We start from the raw sequence: 14,850 nt of genomic DNA, 5'->3' as shown, positions 1-14,850 counted from the left end.
CGAATTTGAGGACTTCAAACTGAAGACCGACGGCCATGAAGACTTGGAGGGATTGAATACTTCAACCTAAAGATTTGCGGACTTTCAGACTTCAACTTGAAGGATGGTGGACTTTGCAAAATTTAACTTGAAGAGCGACATACTTGAAGATTTGGAGGGCTTATATAATTCAACTTGAAGATCGGTAAACTTGAGGATTTCAAATTAAAGATTTGGCCTTCTACTAAAAGTCTACATCCATCAATCGAAGATGCCAATTTGCTATGGAGGCTTGCCCCCATTGGACCACCAATCTTCAATAAGGCACAAAGTTTGTGTAAGCCTGATTTTTAAGTTCCAATCAAGTGTATTATATACCATCATTCTTCTCTCGAATAACGACTGGGGTAACATGTATCTTTTGAACTTATGCAACTGAACTCAGAATAAGACTCTAAGCTGCCTAAGTACCTCGATGGAGAGGATCAAGTCATGTCGTAATTCAGAATGGGTGGATTTTTTATTTTTTATTTTTATTTTTTTATGTCCTAACTTTTGCCTAGGCCGTCTCTTTCGAGGTTTTTCGACCTAGCAGACTTTTGTTTTTGGGCCATACATAATTTATACTCTTACTGGCCAGGAGTAACATGCAGTTTATGCTCTTGCGTTAAGGAGAGTAGTAACTTGCAGTTTAAGCTTGTATTTTAGGGATCTTTGCGACTTGAAGATTTTGCTCAAATATGAAGAGATTCATGACGTGCAGTTTAGGCTCATACATCTAGGAGCATTGCAATTTGAAGATTTAGCTTACAATTTGAAGTTCCGCTCGAATTTCTAAAGCTTCATTACTTAAAGATTTAGCTCACAGTTGAAGAGCTTTGCAGCTTGAACAGTTTGCTTGAATTTGAAGAGCTTTACAACTTGAAAACTTTACTCAAATTTTAAAAGCCTTGCGTCTTAAAGTTTGGCTCTAATTTGAAAAGTTTTACGACTTGAAGTCTTTGCTTTATTTTGAAGAGCTTTGGAGTTGAGTCTTTGCTCGAATTTGAAGAGATTTGCAACTTGAAGACTTTGCTCGAATTTTAACCTCTTAATGTTTGGCTCTAATTTGAAAAGCTCTGCAACTTGAAGTCTTTGCTCGACTTTGAAGAGCTTTCGACTAGAGTCTTTGCTCGAATTTGAAGAGCTTTGCAACTTGAAGACTTTACTCGAACCTGAAGAGCTTTACATCTTAAAGATTTAGTTCAAAATCGGGGAGCTTCATGACATATAATATAGACTCATGTGCCAAAAAGCATTATAACTTGCAATTTAGGCCGTGTGTTGAGGAGCATTATAACTTGCAGTTTAGGCTCGTGCATTAAGGAACGTTTCAACAGGCATAGACTCTTCAGCTTCATCTTCGGATGAATACTTTCCCCCATTCTCAGCATCCTCTACTTCTATTTCATAATGAGGCTCAAAGCCAGGAAACCTTAGATCTCCACTTATAGCCATACTCAATTTCATATCATGTGTACGAGTTGCTAGTTCTTCAAATATTTTGGGCTTTATGCCTTGTAAGATATAACAAAGACTCTAATTCATGCCTTGAATGCACATTTTAATGCCAGAAGTTTCGCTAAGGTGATCTTTGCAGTTGAGGCTTAAGCTCCTCTAGTGGTTGATGAAGTCAATAACTGGCTCATCCTCTCCTTGATGAGTGTTTGTAAGTTCGATCATGCTTATGATGCGTCTTGTGCTATAGAAACGATTAAGAAACTCTTGCTCCAACTGCTCCCAACTATCGATAGAACCAGGTTTGAGATCTGTATACCAATCGAATGCATTACCTTTGAGAGAACGAACAAACTGTTCGACAAGATGATTACCATAAGTCCCAGCGTTGTTGCATGTCTTGACGAAATGCGCCACATATTGCTTGAGATTTCCTTTTCCATCAAATTGTTAAAGCTTTGGAGGTTGATATCCAGTGGGCATCTTCAAGTTATCAATCCGTTATGTGTATGACTTTGCATATGCGAGGGAAGATTTAATCAGAAGATCAATTTTATCTTCAATTGTCCCCATGATGAAGTCCTTCAATTAATCAACATGAATTAAACCTTTTGAAGAAACTTGGATCTCTTTGACCACGATCGCTTGCCTCGTAGCGGATTCTCCCCCTACTTTATCTTTGAAAGCTCCACAGGTTCTTGAATTGATTTTGCTTCTGCTAAGCTCTCCATCTCACTTGCTAACTTTTCGAGGCGAGTATCTTGATCTTCCATATACTTGGTCAACTTCTCAAGTGCTTTGGTCAAATTTGTAAGTTGTTCTAATAGCATCCTAGGAAGCTCAACTCTACTCAAGGACAAGGATGAAACTTTGGAATCTCAAAGAGGGCCTTTAACAAGATGTCAAGCTAAAGAGTTGCAAAAACAAGGTCATTGGACTTCAAGTGCAAATAAAGAAGTTGTTAATTGGGAGAAAGAGCTCAAGTATAAAGGATATGAATTGGCTAGGTATTACAATTGTTTTATGGCCCAAATTTATGTCCAAGAAGAGGAGTACTAGATTCCAAGAGACATCCTTTGAAGAAGGTCCTAATCAGCTCATTTTTGGACCATTTTGGCACCTAAAATGTGTCCAAACTTGCAGCCTAATAAGTCTTACATGAAGTCACGATTTTATAACATAAAAAGGACTTACTTGATGTCAAAGAAGGGTACAATAGTCATGCTAGAAGTTGAGTACAAGTTGGTACCAAGTTGCTTGCAAATTTCCTTCAAGATTTTCAAGATTTCCAAGTCAAAGATTGATTTTTGACTTTCAAGATCATATCCTAAGGTAGTTGGATAGTTTGTCCAAAGTAGAAGGACTTTATTTATTTTTCAAAGATTTCTAAGATTTCCAAGATTGGACTTTCAAGATCATATCCTAAGGTAGTTGGACATTTTGTCCAAAGTAATTAGGACTTTTTGTCAAAAGTAGTTAGGACTTTCTTTCTTTGTTTTTGTAGAGTTAAGTGACTCCCTCTCTATATAAAGGGGTGTCTTCTTTATTTTTAGGGAATATTATGATGGACAATATCAATAAAGAAATGTGAGAAATTTTCTTGCACTCTTGTGTGTGGTTACTCTTGGATTTATTCTTCAACCTTCAAGAATCAACTTAAGGTGATAAGATTAAACCATTTTCGAAATCTTAGATCACTTCTAGGTATTCAATAAAGGTGATAAGTTTATGCTTATTGTTGTTGTTGTTATTCTAAAGAGTCGGATTTCACCATTTTTCGAAATCTTAGATCACTTCTAGGTATTCAAGGAAGGTGATAAGTTTAGGGTTATTGTTGTTCTTGTTATTCTAAAGGGTCGGGTTTCACAATCTATCTCTTGTTTTTAATTCTCTACCAAAGACGATTAGTTCTTCGTTAGCTAATTGTTGTTGCTAGGATTCAACTTTAAGAATAGACTTCCTGAATTCAAGAAACTCTTTCTTTTATTCAATCTATCTTTAATTTTCGTCTTTTTCGTTTCTTTATTTTCTTTTAGCTTCCGCATATTTTTTTTGATTTTCTCTAGTACTTCTTGAATCCCCTATCGTGTTGTTATCATGTTCTTCCATGGTCGAATTGTTAGATCTTGTTCTTGAACTTTGGAAAAGAAGAGATGCGAGGTAGAGATCGTCCCACTAGGTATGCCATAATTTGTAGACAATAAATTGCGTCGAAAAAATAATCGAGATCGAAAAATATTGTAACAATCATAGTATTTGATTTCAAATATTTGAGTGTTACAATCCCTATGATTCCTCTGATTCTACTTTTCCAATATAAATTCAAGGGCCTTTGAGCTTGAACTTGAATTTGTTTTATCCGTCGCGAATGCTTTGATTGTTGCCATGAATATCAAGAACAAGTAGCCTTGATCTTGAACGTCTTGTATTTAATTTGACTTCGTTCTTGATCTTGAATACTTGAAATTTGTGTTGAAGTGCTTGAATGCTTGAACATTTGCAGTTTGCAGAGAATTGTGGCCTTTGATCCACAAGCTCCCTTGTGTCTTTTTGTTATAACTTCTGGTGTCTTTTCTGAGTTATGAAGACCACTATTTATAGTTGTGGGAGGGAAGAGTTATGATAAGAACAAACTCTTTTCAACCAATTAGATTGAAGAGTGACAAGACCACATTTGATTGGCTAGAACATGTCACTTGCATATGTGGTGCAGTTTCATTGGCCTTTTAATTCGACTTGGCATGCCTTGTCATTTTGACACGTGGCATGATCCCATTGACTCTTCCGTTTGACTTGCCGTGCCACGTCATTTGACACGTGTCACCAATCTGGGCCTCTAGGAAGATGACATCTTGGGCTTAATGAAATGAGATCATCATTTGTAGCCTAATTAAATGGGCTAGCCCAATAGATGCAGGCTTATTTATTTAATCCAAATAAATTGGACTTATATAACTAATCCAATTATATTAGTCCAATAAATTTATTTGAACTAATATATCTTAAATTTAAAGCATAGTCCAAAGTATTTTCTTTGTGAGTATGATTGACATTATTTCTACTTTGTAGCTGCAGGTACACATTTTATTAATATATTGTGCTAAAAGGATTACAAAGATCAAACGTTAAAGATATTGGAAAAGAAGAAATTTAGGAGCAATTTGAAAATTTAAAAAGAAGTTGGGGGAAAGAAAGAATATGCTCGTTAGCCTAGACAGTGACAACTCATTTATATTTTGCGTTCTTTCTACTTGAGCAACCAAGCTCTATAAACTATTAAAATAAAATCATATGCTCATAATTACCTACGTACTGGTTGCTATATTAGAATATTAGAATTAACAAAACAACAAAACACTCTCATGCTTACTAGTTGTAAAATATTACTAACATTTATATTTTGTTCAGAGATCTACTCGTGACAATCTTGGATTGTCAGTAAAGTAATAACCATGCACCGGCTGACTAGTTTTCGGACTGATCATCAAGGGCTGCCCGAGAAAATTGGTGGCCTAAAGCCACTTTTTAATCTGGGGGCTTTCAGCAAAAATCAATTCAAAAGTTGTTAATAATTTCTTTTATAAATAATTTAATCTCTCCTAAGATATTGTTGATCTTGAATAATAGAACCAGATAACTTGATATTGAAATAATTTTTGATGTTCTAATATATTTGTTGAAATAATTGAAACCTGAGAAAAAAGAAGAAAAAAAAAAGAATGCGCAATATAGTTTTATTAAACAATACTCTTCAACTCTTGTTTTTTTAGAAAAAATAATTTTTTTTTCTTTCAACAGAGAACAATATAACTATCGAAAACTTAAGTTTTTTTGCAGAAACAAATTGATGAGAAAGATAAAAAATAAGACTTGAACTATTGAAGATACCAAAAAACAGATTTTAAAAATTTATTACACGTTTTTAGTGAGAAATATAAAAGGAGAATAATAATATCGGTACCTCACTAATGATGTCAATCGTAAAATTTAAATAATAAAAAGTTTTATATTCGCGACAAGGCTTTAAGGAGAGTGATTCTCTTTCTCCAATTTTTTTCTCAAACATCTACACCAGTACTAAACTAAAAGTTACTTTTACCTTTTATAAAATATTTTACTTTTTTATTTTAAAATACCTAATATATTTAGACCTTATCTCTAAAGATTGTTATTAGATGAGATGTATATGATCCAATTTACCTTAATTAGATATATTGAGTTCGAGCCCTCATACAATTTTGTTAAAATGTGTTCTCTTTTCTACTAGGCCTTACGCGGTACGAATCGTAATTAGTCGGGATTTCAATACAAATATAAGTAGGAAACAAAAAGAAAAATTTGGGGCCCCAAAAATTGGGGGCCTAAAGCCCTTGCTTTAGTGGCTTGACCTTTGGGTCGCCCCTGTTGGTCATTCAAAAATAGCCAGCGTTTGTCAAGTCATTGAAAAATAATCACTATTTTGCTACAACAGTGACCGGTCTAGCATAATATCTAGAGTTCGGTGCACCTGTGTATGAACTTCCAGCATATTATGTTGGAACTCTAACACACGGAAAGTTTCAACATAATATACTGGAGATTCGAGCACTTGTGTATGAACTTCCAGTATATTATACTAGACCAGTATACTTTACTGGAACTCCTATATTATGCTAGAGTTTTAGTGTACTTATGTTGGAACTCCATCATATTATGCTGGAGTTTTAGTGTACTTATGTTGGAACTCCAGTATAATATGTTGGAGTTCAAGTATACTTATGCTGGAACTTCAGCATAATATACTGGCGTATTTTTCGGGTTTTGACAGTGTTTTCGCTCAGATTTATCTTTACATGAAAAGTGGCTAAATTTCGATTACTTTTGAAAGCGTGACTATTTTTGAATGACCACTTGTAAATCTGGTTATTTTTGAATTTCTCCCCAAAGGATGTGGTGCAATGGATGAGACTGCTCTTCCGGTCTCGGGTTCGAGGCCTGGGTATGAAAAAATCCTTGGTAGGGAGCGCTTCCTCCCGAATGGAGTCCTACGCGGCACAAATATAGTCGAGCTTTAATGCGGGTACCGAATATCACGTGGGAAACCAAAAAAAAAAATAACCATGTGATGATTTTATTTAGAAGCTACATCAATATTTGTTTTCTTATTCTCTTTTCTATATTGTCTTAATCTTTAGTGTTGATGTTATGTTTTGTGCACTAACGACATAAAGAATTCATATTATTAAATAATTTAACTTATAAGAACAAGTAATTTTCCCTATCAAGTCTAATATGACTTTTCAAAAAATAGAATGATAATTTGAAAGGCGAATCCATGACTTCAAATCCAGAATTCTACCATATTCCTTCTCGATTTAGCGGGTTCGAAATCTATTATTTATATTTAATCATTTAATTTTTCAACATATTTATAAAATTTAAGACAAAATTACTAAATTTAAATAAACCATAGCTCGTTGATTACATTCGCCCTTGAATAACCTGCTACAACCAATTGGACAAATTATATATGTATTAAAAAAAAATTATCGTATCAACGTACATAACTTAGTAGGCGTTTGGACATAACAATTGTAATTTTTGAAAAAAAAGTAGTAACTGGAGTTAAATTGAAAAATGATATTTGAAATTATGTTTGGACATACATTTCACTTAAAAAAATATTGCAGTTTTGTGATTGGGATTTTTTTTTTTTTTTGAAAAATTCTACCAAATCCCTTAGCGTGCCAAAATCACTTTTTGATTTTTGGAAAACCCATTTTCGAAAACTCTCCAAAAACTTGCAAACTTTCGCTGACAAATACGATTTTAAGAAAAAAATCGAAAAAGAAAATCGATGATGTCCTTGAACTCTTACTACTATTCCTACAGACTCACTCATGTCACTAAAAAAATTAAAAAAGAGGAAAGAAGACGGCCTTTCTCCTGTCACCGAAAAAGCCTTTATTATTTCGACCGTTAAGTATTTTAAAGTCGAAAACCTCCCCCCTTTCTTTTTCTTTTTTATGGAAAGAAAGAAATTGAATACTTTACCCCTTTTGACTTTCACGTCCACATCAGAAAAAGGGTGTATCATCAATCAGACCGTTCTCAAGTGCCACAATAGCCGAGAGATCTCATTAGATCAACGGTCAGGATCTGTCGACCGTTACCACTGACAACACCTTTCAATCTCACAATTTCAAATTTAAGGATGTCTCCTTTCTTCTCTTTCTTCCAACAACACAAACCCCTCTTTTTCTCTTTGCTCCTCAGATGGGTTTTTTCTTCTTGTCTTAATTCTCCAAACAAATTTTCTTGAAAATTTCTCATTTCTCATAGCTGAAAGAAACTCATCTTGAAAATCAAAGCAAAATGGGGGTTGATGATTCTCCTTCTTCTTCATCTCCAGTGACAATTACAGTGACTTCATCTCCAACTGGAGGAGGATGCCATGGTTTAACTAGTCCGGTTCGACGCCATTCTTTATCGACTAACCCCAATTCACCTCTTAGTGGGAAAAAATTCAGGGGTTCCTCTGGTGGAAGATATCTCTCTATGTCTAAAGAGAGCACTGATGAATTTGTAGCTTATACTGTTCATATTCCACCAACCCCAGATAATCGAACCGTTACAAATTCTCAAAATAGCCCTATTGGAAGTAGAAAAAGTTATAGGAATGAACATCCTAGTGAAGGGTATATTAAAGATACAATCTTTACTGGAGGGTTTAATTCTGCGACTAAAGCACATGTTAGGAAGAGATCAGAGGATGAACCTATGGTTATGAAGTGTAAAAACATGTGTCAAATGGAAGGTTGTGATGAGAAAAAAGCTGAAGCTAAGTGTGATTGTGGGTACAAAATTTGTAGAGAGTGTTATTTGGATTGTGTGGGAATAGGTGGAGGTTGCTGTCCTGGTTGTAAAGAGGCTTATAAGGGTATTAGTGATGATGATGAAAGTGATGAAGAGCCGAAATCGGAAGCTAAAGATCAGGCATACCCATTGCCTTCAAAGGGAGGAGGAGGAGGAAGAGGGCGAATGGAGAAGAATTTTTCACTAGTGCAGTCATTCAAGAATCAAAATCATGATTTTGATCATTCAAGATGGCTATTTGAGACTAAAGGGACTTATGGTTATGGAAATGCTTTGTGGCCTTCTGATGGCTATGAATTTGGGAGGGGTATTGATAGATCTACAAATCCTCCAGATTTTAGTAACAGAGGAAATAGACCTTTGACTAGGAAAGTTGGGATTTCAGCTGCAATTATCAGTCCATACAGGTAATCATTGAACTTTCATCTTTGTTTCCTGTATCCAAATGTTTTGCTGCTTGGTTCAATAGTTATGTGCTTATGTTCATAATTTTCTTGGGTTTAGAATTCCTTTGCTGAATAACTGGAACAACATAAAATAACCTTACATGCCCTTTTGTTGTGTCCCATTTGACCATTGATGTTGTACATGAAATAAATAAACAGAAGTGTTATATCTAATAGCTTAACTTTGAGTTGAAATGGTCCACACAATTCGAAGTAGTATATCCTCATTTCAAGTCTAATTGCATCTACTTGGCCAAGAAAAAAGAATCATATCCACTCGTGAGGGGTCATGTTTAGACACAGTATAAATAAGCCAAGTGTTGTGGGGTAGAGGGACAAACCCATTATTCTGGATGTCGCACTTGGTCCTAAGGGTTGGCCCTAGACGGATTTCTCGTTCATAAAAAAAATATGAACAAAATTATCCTCTTTAAATAGCTTAATCATTTAGTTGAGGCATGTTTAGACAATAACATGTTGAAAAGTAATAACAGAAGAGAGTTATTTGCTGATTAACTAACTTTTTATGTCAAATAATAAAGTACTGTATGAATCAGTTTCATAATTTGAATTTGATGTATGAGTGTGAATATATGTAGGTTGCTCATGGTTCTTCGCCTTGGTGCACTGGCTTGTTTCTTAACATGGAGGATTTCTCATCCAAATCATGATGCAATGTGGTTGTGGATAATGTCGGTAGTGTGTGAAGTTTGGTTTGCAATATCTTGGCTTCTTGATCAGTTGCCAAAGCTCTGTCCTGTTAAAAGAATCACTGACCTTTCTGTTTTAAAAGAAAGATTTGAAAGTTCAGGACCAAACCTTCGGAATCCAAAGGGATTGTCTGATTTGCCAGGCATTGATGTGTTTGTTTCAACTGCTGATGCAGAAAAAGAACCACCCCTTGTTACTGCAAACACAATCCTTTCCATTCTTGCTGTTGATTATCCTGTTGAAAAGGTCGCGTGTTACTTGTCGGACGATGGAGGTTCTTTAGTCACATTTGAAGCTCTTGCAGAAGCTGCTAGCTTTGCAAAAATATGGGTTCCCTTCTGTAAAAAACACAACATAGAACCTAGAAATCCTGAGGCATACTTTGGGCAAAAGCGCGATCCATTGAAAAACAAAGTCAAACTTGATTTTGTTAGGGACAGAAGAAGGGTGAAGAGAGAATATGATGAATTCAAGGTGAGGATAAATGCATTACCAGAGTCAATAAGGCGACGATCAGATGCTTATAACACCCAACAGGAGATAAGGGCTAAGAGAAAACAAGCTGAACTTGGAGAGGATCTCTCTGAACCAATCAAGGTTCCTAAAGCTACTTGGATGTCTGATGGAACCCACTGGCACGGTACTTGGTCATCAGCAGAAGAAGGACATTCTAGGGGCGATCACGAGGGTATCATACAGGTAATGTTCTTTGTCTTTCAAGTTCTCTTGTTTGATGTGGAAGTTTTTACTTCAACTCTTTTGCTGAGTTCCTGAACTTTGTTTGTTGCAGATCATGTTGGTTCCCCCAAATGCAGAGCCACTTTATGGGAATGAAGTAGATGAAAAGAACATGATAGACACAACAAATGTCGATGTAAGAATGCCAATGCTAGTTTATGTTTCCAGAGAAAAGAGACCTGGTTTTGATCACAACAAGAAAGCTGGAGCCATGAATTCTTTAGTTCGAGCCAGTGCAATTATGTCAAATGGTGCATTCATTCTCAATCTTGATTGTGATCATTACATCTATAACTCATTGGCTCTGAGAGAGGGAATGTGCTTTATGCTTGACAAAGGTGGTGATAGGATCTGTTATGTTCAGTTCCCTCAGAGGTTTGAGGGTGTTGATCCAAATGATCGATATGCAAACCACAATACAGTTTTCTTTGATGTTAGCATGAGAGCATTGGATGGTTTGCAAGGTCCAATGTATGTAGGAACAGGCTGCATTTTTCGGAGAATTGCTCTTTATGGGTTTAGTCCACCAAGAGCAACCGAACACCACGGATGGTTTGGTAGCAGAAAGACTAGAAAGCTTCTGAGGAAACCGAATATACAAAAGGATCAAGAGGATGATGAGATGTTTTTACCAATGATTGGGAATAAAGATGATGAGGAGGAAGTAAGCAGAACCTTGCTTACAAAACAGTTTGGAAACTCTACTCCGCTTGTTGACTCTATTGCTGTAGCTGAATTTGGAGGAAGGCTGCTACCATGAGTTGCGAGGCAAAGGTTGTCAGGGAAGGCCAGCTGGTTCTCTTGCTGTACAGCGCGAGCCATTGGATGCTTCAGCACTTGCCGAGGCAGTGGGTGTCATAAGTTGCTATTACGAGGATAAAACCGAGTGGGGGAAAAGAGTCGGATGGATATATGGTTCGATCACAGAAGACGTCGTGACAGGTTACAGGATGCACAATAGGGGTTGGAGGTCAATTTATTGTGTCACAAAAAGAGATGCATTTAGAGGGACAGCACCAATCAATCTGACAGATAGGCTTATCCAAGTTCTTCGATGGGCAACAGGTTCGGTTGAAATCTTCTTTTCTCGCAACAATGCTCTATTTGCAAGTCCAAGAATGAAGTTTCTGCAGAGGGTGGCATATTTCAATGTGGGAATGTATCCCTTCACTTCAGTTTTCCTCCTTGTCTATTGTGTCTTGCCTGCACTTTCACTCTTCTCTGGAAAATTCATTGTGCAGTCCCTCAACATCACCTTTTTGGTGTTCTTGCTCGCGATCACAATCACCCTTTGCATGCTTGCTATCCTTGAAATCAAATGGTCAGGAATTACTCTTGAAGATTGGTGGAGGAATGAACAGTTTTGGTTGATTGGTGGAACAAGTGCACATCCTGCTGCTGTGATACAAGGACTATTGAAAGTTATAGCAGGAGTTGACATCTCATTCACATTAACATCAAAATCTGCTGCACCCGACGACGGAGAAGATGAATTTGCTGAGCTTTACGAGTTTCGTTGGACGGTCCTAATGATTCCACCAATCACAATCATATTGCTTAACATGATTGCTATTGCAGTGGGAACATTCAGGACTGTGTACAGTCCTTTCCCACAATGGAGCAAGCTTTTAGGAGGTGTATTCTTCAGTTTTTGGGTGTTGTCTCATCTCTATCCTTTTGCAAAAGGTTTAATGGGGAGAAGGGGAAAGGTTCCTACCATTGTCTTCTTATGGTCTGCTCTCATCTGCATTGTCGTCTCGTTGCTCGCTGTTTATGTATACCCCCCTTCAGGACATCAGGACTTGTCAAGTTTTCAGTTCCCTTGAGTTTTCAGTTCCCTTCAGGACATCAGGACTTGTCAAGTTTTCAGTTCCCTTGAGTTTTGTACATGGGTTGTTGTTGTTGTGTTGTCCACCTCGGCAGCTCAGTTAAGCTCACATTCTTAAGAGTATGAAGTTTCTCCACTTCATCTCACTCACTGTCTAATGTTCATTTTTCTCTTTTAAGATCTATGTTACATATGAAAGTTTATTCTTTTTAAGATGTCTATCGTTTTCTTTTGTTTAAATGGACAAGCATGTTATCATTGAGGACTAAGGCCTGTTGTTGTTGTTGTTGTTGAGCTTATGTAAGATTCCATATTCATAATTCTTGATCTTAAGTGTGCAGCTTGACATCACTACCTGAGCCCACTTCAACCACACTTCCAAAATAGGTATGCAAACCACATTAAAAAAGGGAAAATGAATATAGTAAACTGCAGAACACAACCCACACGAATAACCTGCCAAGGTTCTTTCTCCACTTAGGCTGAGTATTCTAGAACAATCTTTATGGTTTTGCATTATCTGCGACTAATCTAATTACCATCGCTTAATCATTTTATTTAATTAGTGAAGATAATGCTGTCAAACTCAGACTTCACCTGGCAGTGTCAGTTGCAATCAGTTCTGAACCAATAATAATAGAGAGGAAAATAATTTGAAAACTGCACCGAAAAGGAAGTTGGAAGAATGCATATTCATAACATTAAAAATCAGAGCTGAGCAAAATCTTTAATGCTCATTGGTAATAGAAATATCGTCATTATACCTTTTCGGTTTCATTTTTATATAAAACAGTGTTAAAAGAATTATTTTTTTTAATATTTGAAAACTTTTAATTAAAGTCGATATTCTTATAATAATAGAAATATCGTCACATATTTAAAATTATCTTTGATACATGTAAAAGTTTTTTCTTTTCAAGGGTATTTCCAAACCCTGCACCATTGTTTTACACCAAAATAGTGCAAATTAACTCCAACCAATTACATTATTTTTTACACCAGAAAAAATATTCTTTTTATATTATTCTCTTTCTTCTATATTATATTTTTTTATTTCATAAACAAATCCTTTCATATTCCTTTCTTATATAACCATTTAATATAAAATTATTTTATACCATAAATTTTTAAATAATAGAAACTGTAAGCAAATATTATATATTATACAAATTAATAGATATATAATTAAATAAATGAAATTATTTATAAGATATAATTAAATAAATATTACATTATGTAAGATATAATTTAATTTCTACATAAATATTCAACTTACAGGATTAGTATGTTACTCCCATAAAACTCTATTGATGCATTACGAAATGCAAAATGAGCATCTTTGTCCTTAATTTTTTTTTGTGTCGAGCTAAAAATTGTTCAAATCGGTAATTTTCATCTACTACCATTTCTACTAATGAAGTTGGACCTTTCCAAGCATATTGAATTGGTTATATGTTTTTTTGATGGTTACATATTTTTATGCAATTATTACATAAATAACTTACAATTTTATATAAAAATAATATATGCGGAAATTAATTTATAAACATTATACACCAAAATAAAATATAAAATTAATATTATAAAGATATTACACAAAAAGTATAAGTAATTACAAAATTTATAATATGTTAAATTAAAAGTATAGTAAAAGATAATAATAATAAAATATTGATGAATAGTGTTAACATCAAAATAGTGTAAGAAATAGTGCTAAGTTGGAGCACCAAAATACCAAATTTTACACTAAAATAACGTTCGACGTCAAAAATGGTGTGTAAGCTTCCTTCGTAGTCTAGCGGAAAGAGGCAACAGGTAATATGTGGATTATGTGCGTGTCAGGGCTTCGAACTCTGCCACGACTAAAAACTTATGGGGGTAGTGTTTAAGTGAAGAAAATTAAAGCGACATAGTTCATTATCAATCCCTCGGAATTGTCCATTATTTAAAAAGATATTTATTTCAATAGAGTCACTCCATTAGTATAGCTGGCAAGAGATGCCAATGAAGCTGGCCACGTGTGATGCCAGGGCAAAAGGAATTGGTCCCCCTCGTCCCCATACTTTGGACACTTCACACGCAACAATATCCATACGGGTCCCTCGTTAGATGTCACACTGATGTGTTATCTCTCAACTATTACGACAAAAGACTTGTAGTATCATATCCACTAAATATAGTTAGAGTTATCGCTTAATAAACCTTGATGTTTATCAGAACACACAGTCTGGTGATCTGTGTAGAAATAAACATGAAACTTGAAGAAGCTCCAACTTTTTATTTAACAAGTTAAACAATATTGCCATTAATCTGAAATTAAACTTAGTTGATCAATGAAGCGATTCTTACAGTTTTCAGGAGTTCAAAGAAGAGAACATTGTTATATAAAGCAATTCCGCTCACCCGTTCATAAAATACCTAAGTGGGAAAGGGAATAAAAGGAGGCGGCAAAGTTAAGGGGAAGGAGAGCTTCACAATTCACATACAGATCTTTTCACTCGTGGTTTCTGTATGGAGCCCAAAGAATAGAAATATTTTTAGTATGAAACACTTCCCTTTTAAGTACGTCATATGCAACATGAATCTGGATAAATTGGTCTAAGAGGAGTTTCACAAGAAATCAAAGTGTTCGCAACTTAATTCAAAAGAAGCCCGTGCACTTGGCACCTACCGTCACGGCTTCCTTGGATTTACCCAGCAAAAACTGCCGAAGCCGGCACCGAATAGGTCTCTCTCTCTCCTTTGGATTTATTTGTGAACGACAACCCAAATTTTACAGTACGACTTCTACTATTT

The 14,850-nt window shown here is 35.5% G+C and overlaps 1 protein-coding gene across 1 annotated transcript; it reads left to right on the top strand.

The window, feature by feature from the left end:
- The first annotated feature begins 7,695 nt into the window (after positions 1 to 7,695).
- LOC107771119 (cellulose synthase-like protein D5) lies at positions 7,696 to 12,323 on the top strand. The gene is given in 4 exon segments (XM_016590444.2): positions 7,696 to 8,738; positions 9,377 to 10,187; positions 10,279 to 10,979; positions 10,981 to 12,323. Coding segments are annotated over 4 exon segments (3,492 nt in total). The 5' UTR covers positions 7,696 to 7,830; the 3' UTR covers positions 12,053 to 12,323.
- The last annotated feature ends 2,527 nt before the right edge of the window (positions 12,324 to 14,850 follow it).

This window comes from Nicotiana tabacum, chromosome 22 (genome assembly GCF_000715075.1).
Source record: "Nicotiana tabacum cultivar K326 chromosome 22, ASM71507v2, whole genome shotgun sequence".
Lineage (NCBI taxonomy): Eukaryota > Viridiplantae > Streptophyta > Magnoliopsida > Solanales > Solanaceae > Nicotiana > Nicotiana tabacum.
Note: the sequence above shows the minus strand (reverse complement) of the source record. Positions and strands in the feature narration are given on the sequence as shown.